This window comes from Salmo salar, chromosome ssa26 (assembly GCF_905237065.1).
Source record: "Salmo salar chromosome ssa26, Ssal_v3.1, whole genome shotgun sequence".
NCBI classification, from domain to species: Eukaryota; Metazoa; Chordata; class Actinopteri; order Salmoniformes; family Salmonidae; genus Salmo; species Salmo salar.
In genome coordinates, this window is record NC_059467.1 from 51,181,615 (window position 1) to 51,203,700 (window position 22,086).

General features: G+C 40.5%; 1 protein-coding gene across 1 annotated transcript in view; it reads right to left on the reverse strand.

Moving 5' to 3' along the window:
* galr1b (galanin receptor 1b) overlaps window positions 1-22,086 on the reverse strand; it is a 128,120-nt gene that overhangs the window by 92,657 nt on the left and 13,377 nt on the right. The window contains exon 2 of the mRNA XM_045708679.1: window positions 16,005-16,070. Coding sequence (XP_045564635.1) covers window positions 16,005-16,070 — 66 coding nt within the window. The remainder of the gene's footprint in view (window positions 1-16,004; window positions 16,071-22,086) is intronic.

Sequence of the window (22,086 nt, forward strand, 5' to 3'; positions counted from 1 at the left end):
AGTAGTCAGTATTACCAACAGTCAGTAGTCAGTATTACCAACAGTCAGTATTACCAACAGTCAGTAGTCAGTATTACCAAAAGTCAGTAGTCAGTACTACCAACAGTCAGTAGTCAGTACTACCAACAGTCAGTAGTCAGTATTACCAACAGTCAGTAGTCAGTATTACCAACAGTCAGTAGTCAGTATTAACAACAGTCAGTAGTCAGTATTACCAACAGTCAGTAGTCAGTATTACCAACCGTCAGTAGTCAGTGTTACCAACAGTCAGTAGTCAGTATTACCAACAGTCAGTAGTCAGTATTACCAACAGTCAGTATTACCAACAGTCAGTACTACCAACAGTCAGTATTACCAACAGTCAGTAGTCAGTACTACCAACAGTCAGTAGTCACTATAACCAACAGTCAGTAGTCAGTACTACCAACAGTCAGTAGTCAGTATTACCAACAGTCAGTATTACCAACAGTCAGCAGTCAGTATTACCAACAGTCAGTAGTCAGTATTACCAACAGTCAGTATTACCAACAGTCAGCAGTCAGTATTACCAACAGTCAGTAGTCAGTATTACCAACAGTCAGTAGTCAGTACTACCAACAGTCAGTAGTCAGTACTACCAACAGTCAGTAGTCAGTATTACCAACAGTCAGTATTACCAACAGTCAGTAGTCAGTATTACCAACAGTCAGTATTACCAACAGTCACCAGTCAGTATTACCAACAGTCAGTATTACCAACAGTCAGTAGTCAGTATTACCAACAGTCAGTACTACCAACAGTCAGTAGTCAGTATTATTAACAGTCAGTAGTCAGTACTACCAACAGTCAGTAGTCAGTATTACCAACAGTCAGTAGTCATTATTACCAACAGTCAGTAGTCATTATTACCAACAGTCAGTAGTCAGTACTACCAACAGTCAGTAGTCAGTATTACCAACAGTCAGTAGTCAGTATTACCAACAGTCAGTAGTCAGTATTACCAACAGTCAGTAGTCAGTATTACCAACAGTCAGTAGTCACTATTACCAACAGTCTCTAGTCACTATTACCAACAGTCAGTAGTCAGTACTACCAACAGTCAGTAGTCAGTATTACCAACAGTCAGTAGTCAGTATTAACAACAGTCAGTAGTCAGTATTACCAACAGTCAGTAGACAGTATTACCAACAGTCAGTATTACCAACAGTCAGTAGTCAGTATTACCAAAAGTCAGTAGTCAGTATTACCAACAGTCAGTAGTCAGTACTACCAACAGTCAGTAGTCAGTATTACCAACAGTCAGTAGTGAGTATTACCAACAGTCAGTAGTCAGTATTAACAACAGTCAGTAGTCAGTATTACCAACAGTCAGTAGTCAGTATTACCAACAGTCAGTATTACCAACAGTCAGTAGTCAGTATTACCAACAGTCAGTAGTCAGTACTACCAACAGTCAGTAGTCAGTATTACCAACAGTCAGTATTACCAACAGTCAGTAGTCAGTATTACCAACAGTCAGTAGTCAGTATTACCAACAGTCAGTAGTCAGTATTACCAACAGTCAGTAGTCAGTATTACCAACAGTCAGTATTACCAACAGTCAGTAGTCAGTACTACCAACAGTCAGTATTACCAACAGTCAGTAGTCAGTACTACCAACAGTCAGTAGTCACTATAACCAACAGTCAGTAGTCAGTATTACCAACAGTCAGTAGTCAGTACTACCAACAGTCAGTAGTCAGTACTACCAACAGTCAGTAGTCAGTATTACCAACAGTCAGTATTACCAACAGTCAGCAGTCAGTATTACCAACAGTCAGTAGTCAGTATTACCAACAGTCAGTATTACCAACAGTCAGCAGTCAGTATTACCAACAGTCAGTAGTCAGTATTACCAACAGTCACTAGTCAGTACTACCAACAGTCAGTAGTCAGTATTACCAACAGTCAGTATTACCAACAGTCAGTATTACCAACAGTCAGTAGTCAGTATTACCAACAGTCAGTATTACCAACAGTCAGCAGTCAGTATTACCAACAGTCAGTATTACCAACAGTCAGTAGTCAGTATTACCAACAGTCAGTACTACCAACAGTCAGTAGTCAGTATTACTAACAGTCAGTAGTCAGTACTACCAACAGTCAGTAGTCAGTATTACCAACAGTCAGTAGTCATTATTACCAACAGTCAGTAGTCATTATTACCAACAGTCAGTAGTCAGTATTACCAACAGTCAGTATTACCAACAGTCAGTACTACCAACAGTCAGTAGTCAGTATTACCAACAGTAAGTATTCAGTATTACCAACAGTCAGTAGTCAGTACTACCAACAGTCAGTATTACCAAAAGTCAGTATTACCAACAGTCAGCAGTCAGTATTACCAACAGTCAGTATTACCAACAGTCAGTAGTCAGTATTACCAACAGTCAGTATTACCATAAGTCAGTAGTCAGTACTACCAACAGTCAGTAGTCAGTATTACCAACAGTCAGTAGTCAGTACTACCAACAGTCAGTAGTCAGTATTACCAACACTCAGTAGTCAGTATTACCAACAGTCAGTAGTCATTATTACCAACAGTCAGTATTACCAACAGTCAGTAGTCAGTATTATCAACAGTCAGTAGTCAGTATTACCAACAGTCAGTAGTCAGTATTACCAACAGTCAGTAGTCAGTACTACCAACAGTCAGTAGTCAGTATTACCAACAGTCAGTAGTCAGTATTACCAACAGTCAGTATTACCAACAGTCAGTATTACCAACAGTCAGTATTACCAACAGTCAGTAGTCAGTATTACCAAACGTCAGTAGTCAGTATTACCAACAGTCAGTAGTCAGTATTACCAACAGTCAGTAGTCAGTACTACCAACAGTCAGTAGTCAGTATTACCAACAGTGAGTATTACCAACAGTCAGTAGTCAGTATTACCAACAGTCAGTAGTCAGTATTACCAACAGTCAGTAGTCAGTATTACCAACAGTCAGTATTACCAACAGTCAGTATTACCAACAGTCAGTATTACCAACAGTCAGTAGTCAGTATTACCAACAGTCAGTATTACCAACAGTCAGTAGTCAGTATTACCAACAGTCAGTAGTCAGTATTACCAACAGTCAGTAGTCAGTATTACCAACAGTCAGTAGTCAGTACTACCAACAGTCAGTAGTCAGTATTACCAACAGTCAGTATTACCAACAGTCAGTAGTCAGTATTACCAACAATCAGTATTACCAACAGTCAGTAGTCAGTATTACAAACAGTCAGTATTACCAACAGTCAGTAGTCAGTATTACCAACAGTCAGTAGTTAGTATTACCAACAGTCAGTAGTCAGTACTACCAACAGTCAGTATTACCAACAGTCAGTATTCAGTACTACCAACAGTCAGTATTACCAACAGTCAGTAGTTAGTATTACCAACAGTCAGTAGTCAGTGTTACCAACAGTCAGTAGTCAGTATTACCAACAGTCAGTAGTCAGTGTTACCAACAGTCAGTAGTCAGTACTACCAACAGTCAGTAGTCAGTACTACCAACAGTCAGTACTACCAACAGTCAGTAGTCAGTACTACCAACAGTCAGTAGTCAGTACTACCAACAGTCAGTAGTCAGTACTACCAACAGTCAGTAGTCAGTATTACCAACAGTCAGTAGTCAGTATTACCAACAGTCAGTAGTCAGTATTACCAACAGTCAGTAGTCAGTATTACCAACAGTCAGTAGTCAGTACTACCAACAGTCAGTACTACCAACAGTCAGTAGTCAGTATTACCAACAGTCAGTAGTCAGTATTACCAACAGTCAGTAGTCAGTACTACCAACAGTCAGTAGTCAGTATTACCAACAGTCAGTATTACCAACAGTCAGTAGTCAGTATTACCAACAGTCAGTAGTCAGTACTACCAACAGTCAGTAGTCAGTATTACCAACACTCAGTAGTCAGTATTACCAACAGTCAGTAGTCATTATTACCAACAGTCAGTATTACCAACAGTCAGTAGTCAGTATTACCAACAGTCAGTAGTCAGTATTACCAACAGTCAGTAGTCAGTATTACCAACAGTCAGTAGTCAGTACTACCAACAGTCAGTAGTCAGTATTACCAACAGTCAGTAGTCAGTATTACCAACAGTCAGTAGTCAGTATTACCAACAGTCAGTAGTCAGTATTACCAACAGTCAGTAGTCAGTACTACCAACAGTCAGTATTACCAACAGTCAGTAGTCAGTATTACCAACAGTCAGTAGTCAGTATTACCAACAGTCAGTAGTCAGTATTACCAACAGTCAGTAGTCAGTACTACCAACAGTCAGTATTACCAACAGTCAGTAGTCAGTATTACCAACAGTCAGTAGTCAGTATTACCAACAGTCAGTAGTCAGTATTACCAACAGTCAGTAGTCAGTACTACCAACAGTCAGTATTACCAACAGTCAGTAGTCAGTATTACCAACAGTCAGTAGTCAGTATTACCAACAGTCAGTAGTCAGTATTACCAACAGTCAGTAGTCAGTACTACCAACAGTCAGTATTACCAACAGTCAGTAGTCAGTATTACCAACAGTCAGTAGTCAGTATTACCAACAGTCAGTAGTCAGTATTACCAACAGTCAGTAGTCAGTACTACCAATAGTCAGTATTACCAACAGTCAGTAGTCAGTATTACCAACAGTCAGTATTACCAACAGTCAGTAGTCAGTATTACCAACAGTCAGTAGTCAGTACTACCAACAGTCAGTAGTCAGTATTACCAACAGTCAGTAGTCAGTATTACCAACAGTCAGTAGTCAATACTACCAACAGTCAGTAGTCAGTACTACCAACAGTCAGTACTACCAACAGTCAGTAGTCAGTATTACCAACAGTCAGTAGTCAGTATTACCAACAGTCAGTAGTCAGTACTACCAACAGTCAGTAGTCAGTATTACCAACAGTCAGTATTACCAACAGTCAGTAGTCAGTATTACCAACAATCAGTATTACCAACAGTCAGTAGTCAGTATTACCAACAGTCAGTAGTCAGTATTACCAACAGTCAGTAGTCAGTACTACCAACAGTCAGTAGTCAGTATTACCAACAGTCAGTAGTCAGTATTACCAACAGTCAGTATTACCAACAGTCAGTAGTCAGTATTACCAACAGTCAGTATTACCAACAGTCAGCAGTCAGTATTACCAACAGTCAGTATTACCAACAGTCAGTAGTCAGTATTACCAACAGTCAGTACTACCAACAGTCAGTAGTCAGTATTACTAACAGTCAGTAGTCAGTACTACCAACAGTCAGTAGTCAGTATTACCAACAGTCAGTAGTCATTATTACCAACAGTCAGTAGTCATTATTACCAACAGTCAGTAGTCAGTATTACCAACAGTCAGTACTACCAACAGTCAGTAGTCAGTATTACCAACAGTAAGTATTCAGTATTACCAACAGTCAGTAGTCAGTACTACCAACAGTCAGTATTACCAAAAGTCAGTATTACCAACAGTCAGCAGTCAGTATTACCAACAGTCAGTATTACCAACAGTCAGTAGTCAGTATTACCAACAGTCAGTATTACCATAAGTCAGTAGTCAGTACTACCAACAGTCAGTAGTCAGTATTACCAACAGTCAGTAGTCAGTATTACCAACACTCAGTAGTCAGTATTACCAACAGTCAGTAGTCATTATTACCAACAGTCAGTATTACCAACAGTCAGTAGTCAGTATTATCAACAGTCAGTAGTCAGTATTACCAACAGTCAGTAGTCAGTATTACCAACAGTCAGTAGTCAGTACTACCAACAGTCAGTATTACCAAAAGTCAGTATTACCAACAGTCAGCAGTCAGTATTACCAACAGTCAGTATTACCAACAGTCAGTAGTCAGTATTACCAACAGTCAGTATTACCATAAGTCAGTAGTCAGTACTACCAACAGTCAGTAGTCAGTATTACCAACAGTCAGTAGTCAGTATTACCAACACTCAGTAGTCAGTACTACCAACAGTCAGTAGTCATTATTACCAACAGTCAGTATTACCAACAGTCAGTAGTCAGTATTATCAACAGTCAGTAGTCAGTATTACCAACATTCAGTAGTCAGTATTACCAACAGTCAGTAGTCAGTACTACCAACAGTCAGTAGTCAGTATTACCAACAGTCAGTAGTCAGTATTACCAACAGTCAGTATTACCAACAGTCAGTATTACCAACAGTCAGTATTACCAACAGTCAGTAGTCAGTATTACCAAAAGTCAGTAGTCAGTATTACCAACAGTCAGTAGTCAGTATTACCAACAGTCAGTAGTCAGTACTACCAACAGTCAGTAGTCAGTATTACCAACAGTCAGTAGTCAGTATTACCAACAATCAGTAGTCAGTATTACCAACAGTCAGTAGTCAGTATTACCAACAATCAGTAGTCAGTATTACCAACAATCAGTAGTCAGTACTACCAACAGTCAGTAGTCAGTATTACCAACAGTCAGTAGTCAGTATTACCAACAGTCAGTAGTCAGTATTACCAACAGTCAGTAGTCAGTATTACCAACAGTCAGTAGTACCAACCGTCAGTAGTCAGTACTACCAACAGTCAGTATTACCAACAGTCAGTATTACCAACAGTCAGTAGTCAGTATTACCAACAGTCAGTAGTCAGTACTACCAACAGTCAGTAGTCAGTATTACCAACAGTCAGTAGTCAGTATTACCAACAATCAGTAGTCAGTACTACCAACAGTCAGTAGTCAGTACTACCAACAGTCAGTACTACCAACAGTCAGTAGTCAGTATTACCAACAGTCAGTAGTCACTATTACCAACAGTCAGTATTACCAACAGTCAGTAGTCAGTACTACCAACAGTCAGTATTACCAACAGTCAGCAGTCAGTATTACCAACAGTCAGTAGTCAGTATTACCAACAGTCAGTAGTCAGTATTACCAACAGTCAGTATTACCATCAGTCAGTAGTCAGTATTACCAACAGTCAGTAGTCAGTATTACCAACAGTCAGTAGTCAGTATTACCAACAGTCAGTAGTCAGTACTACCAACAGTCAGTAGTCAGTACTACCAACAGTCAGTAGTCAGTATTACCAACAGTCAGTAGTCAGTATTACCAACAGTCAGTAGTCAGTATTACCAACAGTCAGTATTACCAACAGTCAGTAGTCAGTATTACCAACAGTCAGTAGTCAGTACTACCAACAGTCAGTATTACCAACAGTCAGTAGTCAGTATTACCAACAGTCAGTAGTCAGTATTACCAACAGTCAGTAGTCAGTATTACCAACAGTCAGTAGTCAGTACTACCAACAGTCAGTATTACCAACAGTCAGTAGTCAGTATTACCAACAGTCAGTAGTCAGTATTACCAACAGTCAGTAGTCAGTATTACCAACAGTCAGTAGTCAGTACTACCAATAGTCAGTATTACCAACAGTCAGTAGTCAGTATTACCAACAGTCAGTATTACCAACAGTCAGTAGTTAGTATTACCAACAGTCAGTAGTCAGTACTACCAACAGTCAGTAGTCAGTATTACCAACAGTCAGTAGTCAGTATTACCAACAGTCAGTAGTCAATACTACCAACAGTCAGTAGTCAGTACTACCACCAGTCAGTACTACCAACAGTCAGTAGTCAGTATTACCAACAGTCAGTAGTCAGTATTACCAACAGTCAGTAGTCAGTACTACCAACAGTCAGTAGTCAGTATTACCAACAATCAGTATTACCAACAGTCAGTAGTCAGTATTACCAACAATCAGTATTACCAACAGTCAGTAGTCAGTATTACCAACAGTCAGTAGTCAGTATTACCAACAGTCAGTAGTCAGTACTACCAACAGTCAGTAGTCAGTATTACCAACAGTCAGTAGTCAGTATTACCAACAGTCAGTATTACCAACAGTCAGTAGTCAGTATTACCAACAGTCAGTAGTCAGTATTACAAACAGTCAGTAGTCAGTATTACCAACAGTCAGTAGTCAGTATTACCAACAGTCAGTATTACCAACAGTCAGTAGTCAGTATTACCAACAGTCAGTATTACCAACAGTCAGTAGTCAGTATTACCAACAGTCAGTAGTCAGTATTACCAACAGTCAGTAGTCAGTATTACCAACAGTCAGTATTACCAACAGTCAGTAGTCAGTACTACCAACAGTCAGTATTACCAACAGTCAGTAGTCAGTATTACCAACAGTCAGTAGTCAGTATTACCAACAGTCAGTAGTCAGTATTACCAACAGTCAGTATTACCAACAGTCAGTAGTCAGTATTACCAACAGTCAGTATTACCAACAGTCAGTAGTCAGTACTACCAACAGTCAGTAGTCAGTATTACCAACAGTCAGTATTACCAACAGTCAGTAGTCAGTATTACCAACAGTCAGTAGTCAGTATTACCAACAGTCAGTAGTCAGTATTACCAACAGTCAATAGTCAGTATTACCAACAGTCAGTATTACCAACAGTCAGTAGTCAGTATTACCAACAGTCAGTAGTCCGTACTACCAACAGTCAGTAGTCAGTACTACCAACAGTCAGTATTACCAACAGTCAGTAGTGAGTATTACCAACAGTCAGTAGTCAGTATTAACAACAGTCAGTAGTCAGTATTACCAACAGTCAGTAGTCAGTATTACCAACAGTCAGTATTACCAACAGTCAGTAGTCAGTATTACCAACAGTCAGTAGTCAGTATTACCAACAGTCAGTAGTCAGTATTACCAACAGTCAGTAGTCAGTATTACCAACAGTCAGTAGTCACTATTACCAACAGTCTCTAGTCACTATTACCAACAGTCAGTAGTCAGTACTAACAACAGTCAGTAGTCAGTATTACCAACAGTCAGTAGACAGTATTACCAACAGTCAGTAGACAGTATTACCAACAGTCAGTATTACCAACAGTCAGTAGTCAGTATTACCAAAAGTCAGTAGTCAGTACTACCAACAGTCAGTAGTCAGTACTACCAACAGTCAGTAGTCAGTATTACCAACAGTCAGTAGTGAGTATTACCAACAGTCAGTAGTCAGTATTAACAACAGTCAGTAGTCAGTATTACCAACAGTGAGTAGTCAGTATTACCAACCGTCAGTAGTCAGTGTTACCAACAGTCAGTAGTCAGTATTACCAACAGTCAGTAGTCAGTATTACCAACAGTCAGTATTACCAACAGTCAGTACTACCAACAGTCAGTATTACCAACAGTCAGTAGTCAGTACTACCAACAGTCAGTAGTCACTATAACCAACAGTCAGTAGTCAGTACTACCAACAGTCAGTAGTCAGTATTACCAACAGTCAGTATTACCAACAGTCAGCAGTCAGTATTACCAACAGTCAGTAGTCAGTATTACCAACAGTCAGTATTACCAACAGTCAGCAGTCAGTATTACCAACAGTCAGTAGTCAGTATTACCAACAGTCAGTAGTCAGTACTACCAACAGTCAGTAGTCAGTACTACCAACAGTCAGTAGTCAGTATTACCAACAGTCAGTATTACCAACAGTCAGTAGTCAGTATTACCAACAGTCAGTATTACCAACAGTCACCAGTCAGTATTACCAACAGTCAGTATTACCAACAGTCAGTAGTCAGTATTACCAACAGTCAGTACTACCAACAGTCAGTAGTCAGTATTATTAACAGTCAGTAGTCAGTACTACCAACAGTCAGTAGTCAGTATTACCAACAGTCAGTAGTCATTATTACCAACAGTCAGTAGTCATTATTACCAACAGTCAGTAGTCAGTATTACCAACAGTCAGTATTACCAACAGTCAGTACTACCAACAGTCAGTAGTCAGTATTACCAACAGTAAGTATTCACTATTACCAACAGTCAGTAGTCAGTACTACCAACAGTCAGTATTACCAAAAGTCAGTATTACCAACAGTCAGCAGTCAGTATTACCAACAGTCAGTATTACCAACAGTCAGTAGTCAGTATTACCAACAGTCAGTATTACCATAAGTCAGTAGTCAGTACTACCAACAGTCAGTAGTCAGTATTACCAACAGTCAGTAGTCAGTACTACCAACAGTCAGTAGTCAGTATTACCAACACTCAGTAGTCAGTATTACCAACAGTCAGTAGTCATTATTACCAACAGTCAGTATTACCAACAGTCAGTAGTCAGTATTATCAACAGTCAGTAGTCAGTATTACCAACAGTCAGTAGTCAGTATTAACAACAGTCAGTAGTCAGTACTACCAACAGTCAGTAGTCAGTATTACCAACAGTCAGTAGTCAGTATTACCAACAGTCAGTATTACCAACAGTCAGTATTACCAACAGTCAGTAGTCAGTATTACCAACAGTCAGTATTACCAACAGTCAGTAGTCAGTATTACCAACAGTCAGTAGTCAGTATTACCAACAGTCAGTAGTCAGTACTACCAACAGTCAGTAGTCAGTACTACCAACACTCAGTAGTCAGTATTACCAACAGTCAGTAGTCATTATTACCAACAGTCAGTATTACCAACAGTCAGTAGTCAGTATTATCAACAGTCAGTAGTCAGTATTACCAACAGTCAGTAGTCAGTACTACCAACAGTCAGTAGTCAGTATTACCAACAGTCAGTAGTCAGTATTACCAACAGTCAGTATTACCAACAGTCAGTATTACCAACAGTCAGTAGTCAGTATTACCAACAGTCAGTATTACCAACAGTCAGTAGTCAGTATTACCAACAGTCAGTAGTCAGTATTACCAACAGTCAGTAGTCAGTACTACCAACAGTCAGTAGTCAGTATTACCAACAGTCAGTATTACCAACAGTCAGTAGTCAGTATTACCAACAATCAGTATTACCAACAGTCAGTAGTCAGTATTACAAACAGTCAGTATTACCAACAGTCAGTAGTCAGTATTACCAACAGTCAGTAGTCAGTACTACCAACAGTCAGTATTACCAACAGTCAGTATTCAGTACTACCAACAGTCAGTATTACCAACAGTCAGTAGTTAGTATTACCAAGTCAGTAGTCAGTATTACCAACAGTCAGTAGTCAGTATTACCAACAGTCAGTAGTCAGTATTACCAACAGTCAGTAGTCAGTACTACCAACAGCCAGTAGTCAGTACTACCAACAGTCAGTACTACCAACAGTCAGTAGTCAGTATTACCAACAGTCAGTAGTCAGTATTAACAACAGTCAGTAGTCAGTACTACCAACAGTCAGTAGTCAGTATTACCAACAGTCAGTAGTCAGTATTACCAACAGTCAGTATTACCAACAGTCAGTATTACCAACAGTCAGTATTACCAACAGTCAGTAGTCAGTATTACCAACAGTCAGTATTACCAACAGTCAGTAGTCAGTATTACCAACAGTCAGTAGTCAGTATTACCAACAGTCAGTAGTCAGTACTACCAACAGTCAGTAGTCAGTACTACCAACACTCAGTAGTCAGTATTACCAACAGTCAGTAGTCATTATTACCAACAGTCAGTATTACCAACAGTCAGTAGTCAGTATTATCAACAGTCAGTAGTCAGTATTACCAACAGTCAGTAGTCAGTATTACCAACAGTCAGTAGTCAGTACTACCAACAGTCAGTAGTCAGTATTACCAACAGTCAGTAGTCAGTATTACCAACAGTCAGTATTACCAACAGTCAGTATTACCAACAGTCAGTAGTCAGTATTACCAACAGTCAGTATTACCAACAGTCAGTAGTCAGTATTACCAACAGTCAGTAGTCAGTATTACCAACAGTCAGTAGTCAGTTCTACCAACAGTCAGTAGTCAGTATTACCAACAGTCAGTATTACCAACAGTCAGTAGTCAGTATTACCAACAATCAGTATTACCAACAGTCAGTAGTCAGTATTACAAACAGTCAGTATTACCAACAGTCAGTAGTCAGTATTACCAACAGTCAGTAGTCAGTACTACCAACAGTCAGTATTACCAACAGTCAGTATTCAGTACTACCAACAGTCAGTATTACCAACAGTCAGTAGTTAGTATTACCAAGTCAGTAGTCAGTATTACCAACAGTCAGTAGTCAGTATTACCAACAGTCAGTAGTCAGTATTACCAACAGTCAGTAGTCAGTACTACCAACAGTCAGTAGTCAGTACTACCAACAGTCAGTACTACCAACAGTCAGTAGTCAGTACTACCAACAGTCAGTAGTCAGTATTACCAACAGTCAGTAGTCAGTATTACCAACAGTCAGTAGTCAGTATTACCAACAGTCAGTAGTCAGTATTACCAACAGTCAGTAGTCAGTATTACCAACAGTCAGTAGTCAGTACTACCAACAGTCAGTAGTCAGTACTACCAACAGTCAGTACTACCAACAGTCAGTAGTCAGTACTACCAACAGTAACTAGTCAGTATTACCAACAGTCAGTAGTCAGTATTACCAACAGTCAGTAGTCAGTGTTAGCAACAGTCAGTAGTCAGTACTACCAACAGTCAGTAGTCAGTACTACAAACAGTCAGTAGTCAGTATTACCAACAGTCAGTATGACCAACAGTCAGTAGTCAGTATTACCAACAGTCAGTAGTCAGTACTACCAACAGTCAGTAGTCAGTATTACCAAAAGTCAGTAGTCAGTATTACCAACAATCAGTAGTCAGTATTACCAACAATCAGTAGTCAGTACTACCAACAGTCAGTAGTCAGTATTACCAACAGTCAGTAGTCAGTATTACCAACAGTCAGTAGTCAGTATTACCAACAGTCAGTAGTCAGTACTACCAACAGTCAGTATTACCAACAGTCAGTAGTCAGTATTACCAACAGTCAGTAGTCAGTATTACCAACAGTCAGTAGTCAGTATTACCAACAGTCAGTAGTCAGTACTACCAATAGTCAGTATTACCAACAGTCAGTAGTCAGTACTACCAACAGTCAGTATTACCAACAGTCAGTAGTTAGTATTACCAACAGTCAGTAGTCAGTAATACCAACAGTCAGTAGTCAATACTACCAACAGTCAGTAGTCAGTACTACCAACAGTCAGTACTACCAACAGTCAGTAGTCAGTATTACCAACAGTCAGTAGTCAGTATTACCAACAGTCAGTAGTCAGTATTACCAACAGTCAGTAGTCAGTATTACCAACAGTCAGTATTACCAAGTCAGTAGTCAGTATTACCAACAGTCAGTATTACCAACAGTCAGTAGTCAGTATTACCAACAGTCAGTAGTCAGTATTACCAACAGTCAGTAGTCAGTACTACCAACAGTCAGTAGTCAGTATTACCAACAGTCAGTATTACCAACAGTCAGTAGTCAGTATTACCAACAATCAGTATTACCAACAGTCAGTAGTCAGTATTACCAACAGTCAGTAGTCAGTATTACCAACAGTCAGTAGTCAGTACTACCAACAGTCAGTATTACCAACAGTCAGTATTCAGTACTACCAACAGTCAGTATTACCAACAGTCAGTAGTTAGTATTACCAACAGTCAGTAGTCAGTATTACCAACAGTCAGTAGTCAGTATTACCAACAGTCAGTAGTCAGTACTACCAACAGTCAGTAGTCAGTACTACCAACAGTCAGTACTACCAACAGTCAGTAGTCAGTACTACCAACAGTCAGTTGTTAGTACTACCAACAGTCAGTAGTCAGTATTACCAACAGTCAGTAGTCAGTATTACCAACAGTCAGTAGTCAGTATTACCAACAGTCAGTAGTCAGTACTACCAACAGTCAGTAGTCAGTACTACCAACAGTCAGTAGTCAGTACTACCAACAGTCAGTAGTCAGTATTACCAACAGTCAGTATGACCAACAGTCAGTAGTCAGTATTACCAACAGTCAGTATTACCAACAGTCAGTAGTCAGTATTACCAACAGTCAGTAGTCAGTACTACCAACAGTCAGTAGTCAGTATTACCAACAGTCAGTAGTCAGTACTACCAACAGTCAGTATTACCAACAGTCAGTAGTCAGTATTACCAACAGTCAGTAGTCAGTATTACCAACAGTCAGTAGTACCAACAGTCAGTAGTCAGTACTACCAACAGTCAGTATTACCAACAGTCAGTATTACCAACAGTCACTATTACCAACAGTCAGTAGTCCGTATTACCAACAGTCAGTAGTCAGTACTACCAACAGTCAGTAGTCAGTATTACCAACAGTCAGTAGTCTGTATTACCAACAGTCAGTATTACCAACAGTATGTAGTCAGTATTACCAACAGTCAGTATTACCAACAGTCAGTAGTCAGTATTACCAACAGTCAGTAGTCAGTACTACCAACAGTTAGTATTACCAACAGTCAGTAGTCAGTATTACCAACAGTCAGTAGTCAGTATTACCAACAGTCAGTATTACCAACAGTCAGTAGTCAGTACTACCAACAGTCAGTATTACCAACAGTCAGTAGTCAGTATTACCAACAGTCAGTATTACCAACAGTCAGTAGTCAGTACTACCAACAGTCAGTATTACCAACAGTCAGTAGTCAGTACTACCAACAGTCAGTATTACCAACAGTCAGTAGTTAGTATTACCAACAGTCAGTAGTCAGTATTACCAACAGTCAGTAGTCAGTATTACCAACAGTCAGTAGTCAGTATTACCAACAGTCAGTAGTCAGTACTACCAACAGTCAGTAGTCAGTACTACCAACAGTCAGTACTACCAACAGTCAGTAGTCAGTACTACCAACAGTGAGTAGTCAGTATTACCAACAGTCAGTAGTCAGTATTACCAACAGTCAGTAGTCAGTATTACCAACAGTCAGTAGTCAGTACTACCAACAGTCAGTAGTCAGTATTACCAACAGTCAGTAGTCAGTACTACCAACAGTCAGTAGTCAGTACTACCAACAGTCAGTAGTCAGTATTACCAACAGTCAGTAGTCAGTATTACCAACAGTCAGTATTACCAACAGTCAGTAGTCAGTATTACCAACAGTCAGTAGTCAGTATTACAAACAGTCAGTAGTCAGTACTACCAACAGTCAGTAGTCAGTATTACCAACAGTCAGTAGTCAGTATTACCAACAGTCAGTAGTCAGTATTACCAACAGTCAGTAGTACCAACAGTCAGTAGTCAGTACTACCAACAGTCAGTATTACCAACAGTCAGTATTACCAACAGTCAGTATTACCAACAGTCAGTAGTCAGTATTACCAACAGTCAGTAGTCAGTACTACCAACAGTCAGTAGTCAGTATTACCAACAGTCAGTAGTCAGTATTACCAACAGTCAGTAGTCAGTATTACCAACAGTCAGTAGTACCAACAGTCAGTAGTCAGTACTACCAACAGTCAGTATTACCAACAGTCAGTATTACCAACAGTCAGTAGTCAGTATTACCAACAGTCAGTAGTCAGTACTATCAACAGTCAGTAGTCAGTATTACCAACAGTCAGTAGTCAGTACTACCAACAGTCAGTAGTCAGTACTACCAACAGTCAGTAGTCAGTATTACCAACAGTCAGTAGTCAGTATTACCAACAGTCAGTAGTCAGTACTACCAACAGTCAGTAGTCAGTATTACCAACAGTCAGTAGTCTGTACTACCAACAGTCAGTAGTCAGTATTACCAACAGTCAGTAGTCAGTACTACCAACAGTCAGTAGTCAGTATTACCAACAGTCAGTAGTCAGTACTACCAACAGTCAGTAGTCAGTACTACCAACAGTCAGTAGTCAGTACTACCAACAGTCAGTAGTCAGTTTTACCAACAGTCAGTAGTCAGTACTACCAACAGTCAGTATTACCAACAGTCAGTAGTCAGTACTACCAACAGTCAGTATTACCAACAGTCAGTAGTCAGTATTACCAACAGTCAGTAGTCAGTATTACCAACAGTCAGTATTACCAACAGTCAGTAGTCAGTACTACCAACAGTCAGTATTACCAACAGTCAGTAGTCAGTATTACCAACAGTCAGTAGTCAGTACTACCAACAGTCAGTAGTCAGTACTACCAACAGTCAGTAGTCAGTATTACCAACAGTCAGTAGTCACTAGAGAAACAGGTATTATGTTATGTTGGAGTCACAGGTGTAACAACAGAGAAACAGGTGTACCTTTCTTTTTGAGCGTTCAGATTTCTTGGACATGTTCTTCATCTTCCTATGGAGATGAAATAACACCTGAGGGGAAAAGAAAACACATCATAAATATTACAGTCTTAACACATTCAGTTCTCTTTATACTTGTAAATGAAATTGTAATAAATAGTTAGCGGTTAGCGGTTGAATGCATAAATGTTTCATTTTTATTTCATTTGACAACTGCTACCTGGCCAAGATAAAGCAAAGCAGTGCGACACAAACAACAACAACAGAGTTACACATGGAATAAACAAACATACAGTCAATAACACAATAGAAATAAAAGTCTATATACAGTGTATGTCAATGTCACGGCTGTTTAAAGGATCGGACCAAAGCGCAGAATGGTTGTAGTTCCACATATTTATTATTACCGTGAAACGTTGCAATACACCAAATACATTTACATTTTAGTCATTTAGCAGACGCTCTTATCCAGAGCGACTTACAGTAGTGAATGCATACATTTAATACATTTTTTTTTTTCCCGTACTGGTCCCCCGTGGGAATCGAACCCACAACCCTGGCGTTGCAAACACCATGCTCTACCAACTGAGCCACAAACAACAAAATAACAAAACAATGACGCAGAGAGAAATACACACTGCTCACAAATTAACAACCCACAAACACAAGTGGAAAAACCCCCTACTTAAATATGATCTCCAATTAGAGACAATTGGAGATCATTCAACAACCCCAACATAGAAATAGAAACCTAGAAAACCACATAGAAACAGATAACAAGAAAACCACCCAAAAACACCCCCTGTCACGCCCTGACCTACTCTACTATAGAAAATGACATCTTACAAGGGTCAGGACGTGACAGTCAATGAGGTAAGATAAGAGAGGTAAGTCAATAAATATGCCATAGTGGCAAAATAATTACAATATAGCCATTTAGCAATTTAGCATCTTAACAGATACATTGCGAAGATATGATGGAGGTCCTTCCTCGTGGACAGTCAGTCAGCCTTAATAACAGCACATCCATCCCTGTCTAATCCCCTATGCCTCTCCTCTGGATGGAAGGCAGTAGTTACCGTAACATACACGGTCTCGGGATGACATCGTCAACATTCCTCATGTACACGTGTGTCGTCACTGCTCTATGTCCCATCACTGCTCTATGTCCCATCAGTGCTCTGTGTCCCATCAGTGCTCTATGTCCCATCAGTGCTCTATGTCCCATCAGTTCTCTATGTCAGTGCTCTATGTCCCATCAGTGCTCTATGCCCCATCAGTGCTCTATGTCCCATCAGTGCTCTATGTCCCATCAGTGCTCTATGTCCCATCAGTGCTCTATGTCCCATCAGTGCTCTATGTCCCATCAGTGCTCTGTGTCCCATCAGTGCTCTGTGTCCCATCAGTGCTCTATGTCCCATCAGTGCTCTGTGTCCCATCAGTGCTCTGTGTCCCATCAGTGCTCTATGTCCCATCACTGCTCTGTGTGTACATGGGTATTGACACACAAGCACCAGCCCATCAGCTAGCTTAGTAGCACTCCAGGAGGCCTCAGCAGTTGGCAAGACAGCACAATCTGGGACCAGGCTAGGGTAAAAGCCCATCTCAGAGGAACATGAAATGGGTCAGAAATGAAATACAGACTGGGTTTGTCTGAAATTACATCTTATCAAACAGCTATTCTAGGTTGGAGGAGAAAAGCATAATGCTTAAGACTGTAGAGTGGGAGAATAATGTTATCTGGAGTGATGAATCACGCTTCACCATCTGCCAGTCTGACGGACGAATCTGGGTTTGGCGGATGCCAGGAGAACGCTACCTGCCCCGATGCATACCAACTGTAAAGTTTGTTGGGGCTGTTTTTCATGGTTCGGTCTTAGTTCCAGTGAAGGGAGATCTTAACGCTACAGCACACAATGACATTATAGAGGATTCTGTGCTTCCAACTTTGTGGCAACAGTTTGGTGAAGGCCCTTTCCTGTTTCAGCATGACAATGCCCCCGTGCACAAAGCCGAGATCCATACAAAAAAACGGTTTGTCAAGATCATTGTGGAAGAACTTGACTGGCCTGCAAAGAGCCCTGACCTCAACCCCATCGAACACCTCTTGGGATGAATTGGTGCGCCGACTGCGCTTTAAATGTTTTACCCAGTCTGCATTCCAAATGGCACCCTATTCCCTACATCAGGGGTGTCAAACTCAAATACCCAGTGGGCCAAAATGTAAAACCTGAACAAAGTCGCGGGCCAACATTGAACAAATGAACCTTTTAATATGGACCCAAACAAGTTTTGCTTTAACATTGAATATGGAACAAGCATCGCTTATTACCATACAATATATAATTTAATAGTGGAGACATGCAAAATCGAATTTCAAATGAAAAAACACATCAATGGCATTCATTTATTAAATAAATCAAATTTAAATAAAAATCGTATGCCTCTTTTCTATTTGCAGCCTTCTGATTTAAATACCAAAATAAACTTTTTCCACTGGCTAATAATTTTACAAATAAAATGATAATAAATCAATCAACCATTCAAGCCCATGCCTTGTAGCAAGAAAAAGTGCACAAAGAAAACGTTAATTATTGCACACTGATCTAATCTGATGTGCCCAAGCCAGATACCTGGCATCTCTTCTTGGATGCTAGTTCATCAATGTCTGGGCTCAGGCTCTGAGCTGAAAAAAATCCTCAGTATCGAGCGAAGGTGTTCATCAGTCAGACGTCTCCTGTGAGTTGTTTTGGTCATCTTCATCGAGGAGAAAAGTTGCTCGCATAGATAAGTGCTGCTGAACATGGAGAGCATCTGAGCAGCTTGGGTGCGGAGCTGAGGCATTGTGTCAGGGATGAACCGTGGAAACTGTGCGGCGCCCACAGCATCATACTTTGACTTCAGCGTGTCGTTGCACTGGAGTTCAATTGAAATGTTTGAAAATGCTTGCTTTTTCTCTGGGCATACGAGGTCACAAACTTTTATCATGCACTTTTTCACGAACTCTCCCTCATTAAAGGGCCGGGCTGATTTTGCGATCTCTGCTGCCACTATATAACTAGCCTTTACAGCAGCCTCACTTTGTGATGTGGCTTTTTTTTAACATATTCTGGCTCCTTTGAGTCATGTCCAGGTCCTTGTATTTGTCATGGTGTTTCGTTTCATAGTGTCGTCTAATGTTGTACTCCTTACTTACAGCCACGTTGACTCCACAAACAAGACAAACAGGTTTGTCTTTTACATATGTAAACATATATTCTGCCTCCCACTTGTCCAGAAAGCTCCTGTTTTCTGCATTTCTTTTCGCCATTTTTGGGAAGGGATAGCGCGCTGACAGTTGTAGCGTCTATGTTGCTATGACTACTGTCACAGAGGAGAGGGCGTTTCTGGGTCCTGTCCTGATTGGCGCGCGAAAACAACAGCAGAGCATTATGGGATTCATAGTATTAGCGGTGAATGCGCTGTATAATACCGGCGTGCCAGCTCTAGTAGTAATTTTGTATTGTCTCGCGGCCAAATATAATTACCCGGCAGGCCAAATTTGGCCCGCGGGCCAGAGTTTGACACCCATGCCCTACATAGTGCACTACTGTTGACCAGAGCCCAATAGGCCTTTCTCATAGTAGTGCACTATAAAGGAAATAGTGTGTCATTTGGGACCGCAGACACAGAATGAGCAAGAAGAGATGATATACAGAGGACAAATCCAATCTAATGTTATTAGCCACTTGCTTGGTAAACAACACGTGTAGAATAACAAGGAAATGCTGACTGGCAGGTCCTTTTCCAACAACGCAAAGTTAAAGATGAAAACGACATGGAAATAGGGACATGAAGAATGAATACACAGTGAAATGAATACACAGTGAAATGAATACACAGTGAAATGAATACACAGTGAAATATATACACTGTCAGGGTGTGCGCAACTGGTCGAAGGAAGTCAGGTGCAGGAGAGCAGAGATGTGTGAACAGGCAGACTTCATTCAGGCAGAGGAAAAACAGCCGGACGCAACTGCGTCACGACACTCCGGCCCAAGGGAGAAAAAGCGATAGCGCACAAATTACACAAAATGGTACAAATAACCAAACCACGGGTTACAACAAAACCCGCCGCAAAACCAGCCTGAAGCGTCACACACGTAACGAACGAACAATACCACACACAGACAAGGGGGGGGAACAGAGGATAATATACACGTAGAGTAATGAGGGGATGTCAACCAGGTGTGCGAGAAAACAAGACAAAACAAATGGAAAATTACAGGTGGAGCGGCGATGGCTAGAAGACCGGTGACGTCGACCGCCGAACGCCGCCCGAACAAGGAGAGGGACCGACTTCGGCAGGAGTCGTGACATACACAGTGAAATGAATACACAGTGAAATATATACACGGTGGAATAATCCATCAAAATAGTTCAGATACAAACCAGAAAGAGGACCTCTAGCAACACTAATGAGGAAATGTCACAGTCCCCTGAGCTACAAATATGTTCCATTTAAACATTTTTACAAATTCAGGCTCAAACTATTCCACTGGTAAAGATGTCTTGGAGAATAGAGGACTTGGAGAACAGAGGACTTGGAGAACAGAGGTCTTGGAGAATAGAGGACTTGGAGAATAGAGGACTTGGAGAACAGAGGGCTTGGAGAACAGAGGGCTTGGAGAACAGAGGGCTTGGAGAACAGAGGGCTTGGAGAATAGAGGACTTGGAGAACAGAGGACTTGGAGAACAGAGGACTTGGAGAATAGAGGACTTGGAGAATAGAGGACTTGGAGAACAGAGGACTTGGAGAACAGAGGACTTGGAGAATAGAGGACTTGGAGAACAGAGGACTTGGAGAACAGAGGACTTGGAGAATAGAGGACTTGGAGAACAGAGGGCTTGGAGAACAGAGGACTTGGAGAACAGAGGACTTGGAGAACAGAGGACTTGGAGAATAGAGGACTTGGAGAACAGAGGGCTTGGAGAATAGAGGACTTGGAGAACAGAGGACTTGGAGAACAGAGGACTTGGAGAACAGAGGGCTTGGAGAATAGAGGACTTGGAGAATAGAGGGCTTGGAGAATAGAGGGCTTGGAGGACTTGGAGAACAGAGGACTTGGGGAATAGAGGACTTGGAGAACAGAGGACTTGGAGAACAGAGGACTTGGAGAACTTCTATCTCCTAGCCATAAGACTGTTAAATAGCTAACAACTGCTTCTCCCCCTCAAACCTACGCTGCTGCTAAAATGATTACTGATTAGATGTATTGTTTCCGATATACTGCTGTTCATTGAGAGCTGATTGCCATTACTATTAGTATTAGTAGCTATTCATCCTGCTACTGGTCACTATTACTCCTGTTTACATGTACTGTATATATTACCATCAGTATTTATACACTGAGTGTACAAAACATTAGGAACACGTGCTCTTTCCATGACATAGACTGACCAGGTGAATCCAGGTGAAAGCTATGATCCCTTATTGATGTCACTTGTTAAATCCACTTCAATTATTGTAGCTGAAGGGGAGGAGTGTCATAATGATCGGACCAAACTGCAGCGGGTATGTGAAACATCTTCTTGATTTATTAAAGAAATGAACACTGAACAAAGGCACGACGAAAAACAGTCCTGTAAGGTACTCTGACTATACATAGAACATCCACCCACCAACACAAGAGAAAATAACCCACTTAAATATGGCCTCCAATTAAAAGCAACGAAGAACAGCTGCCTTCAATTGAAGGCCAAACCAAAACCCTGAACATAGAAATAGAAATACTAGAAAATAAAACATAGAAATACATAACATAGAACTAACCCAAAAACCCCAACAACACAAAACAAACACACCCCTGCCACGTCCTGACCAACTACAATAACAAAATGACCCCTTATACTGGTCAGGACGTGACAAGGATACAGGTTAAATAATGATTTTTAAGACTTGAGGATTGTGTATGTGTGCCATTCAGAGGGTAAATGGGCAAGACAAAATATTTAAGTGCCGTATGTTTGTTGTTGAACGCTGTTGAACGCCCGAAAGCTGAACGAGAGACCTCGGGTTTAGTGTTTTTGTAAAGCTGACATATTTTTA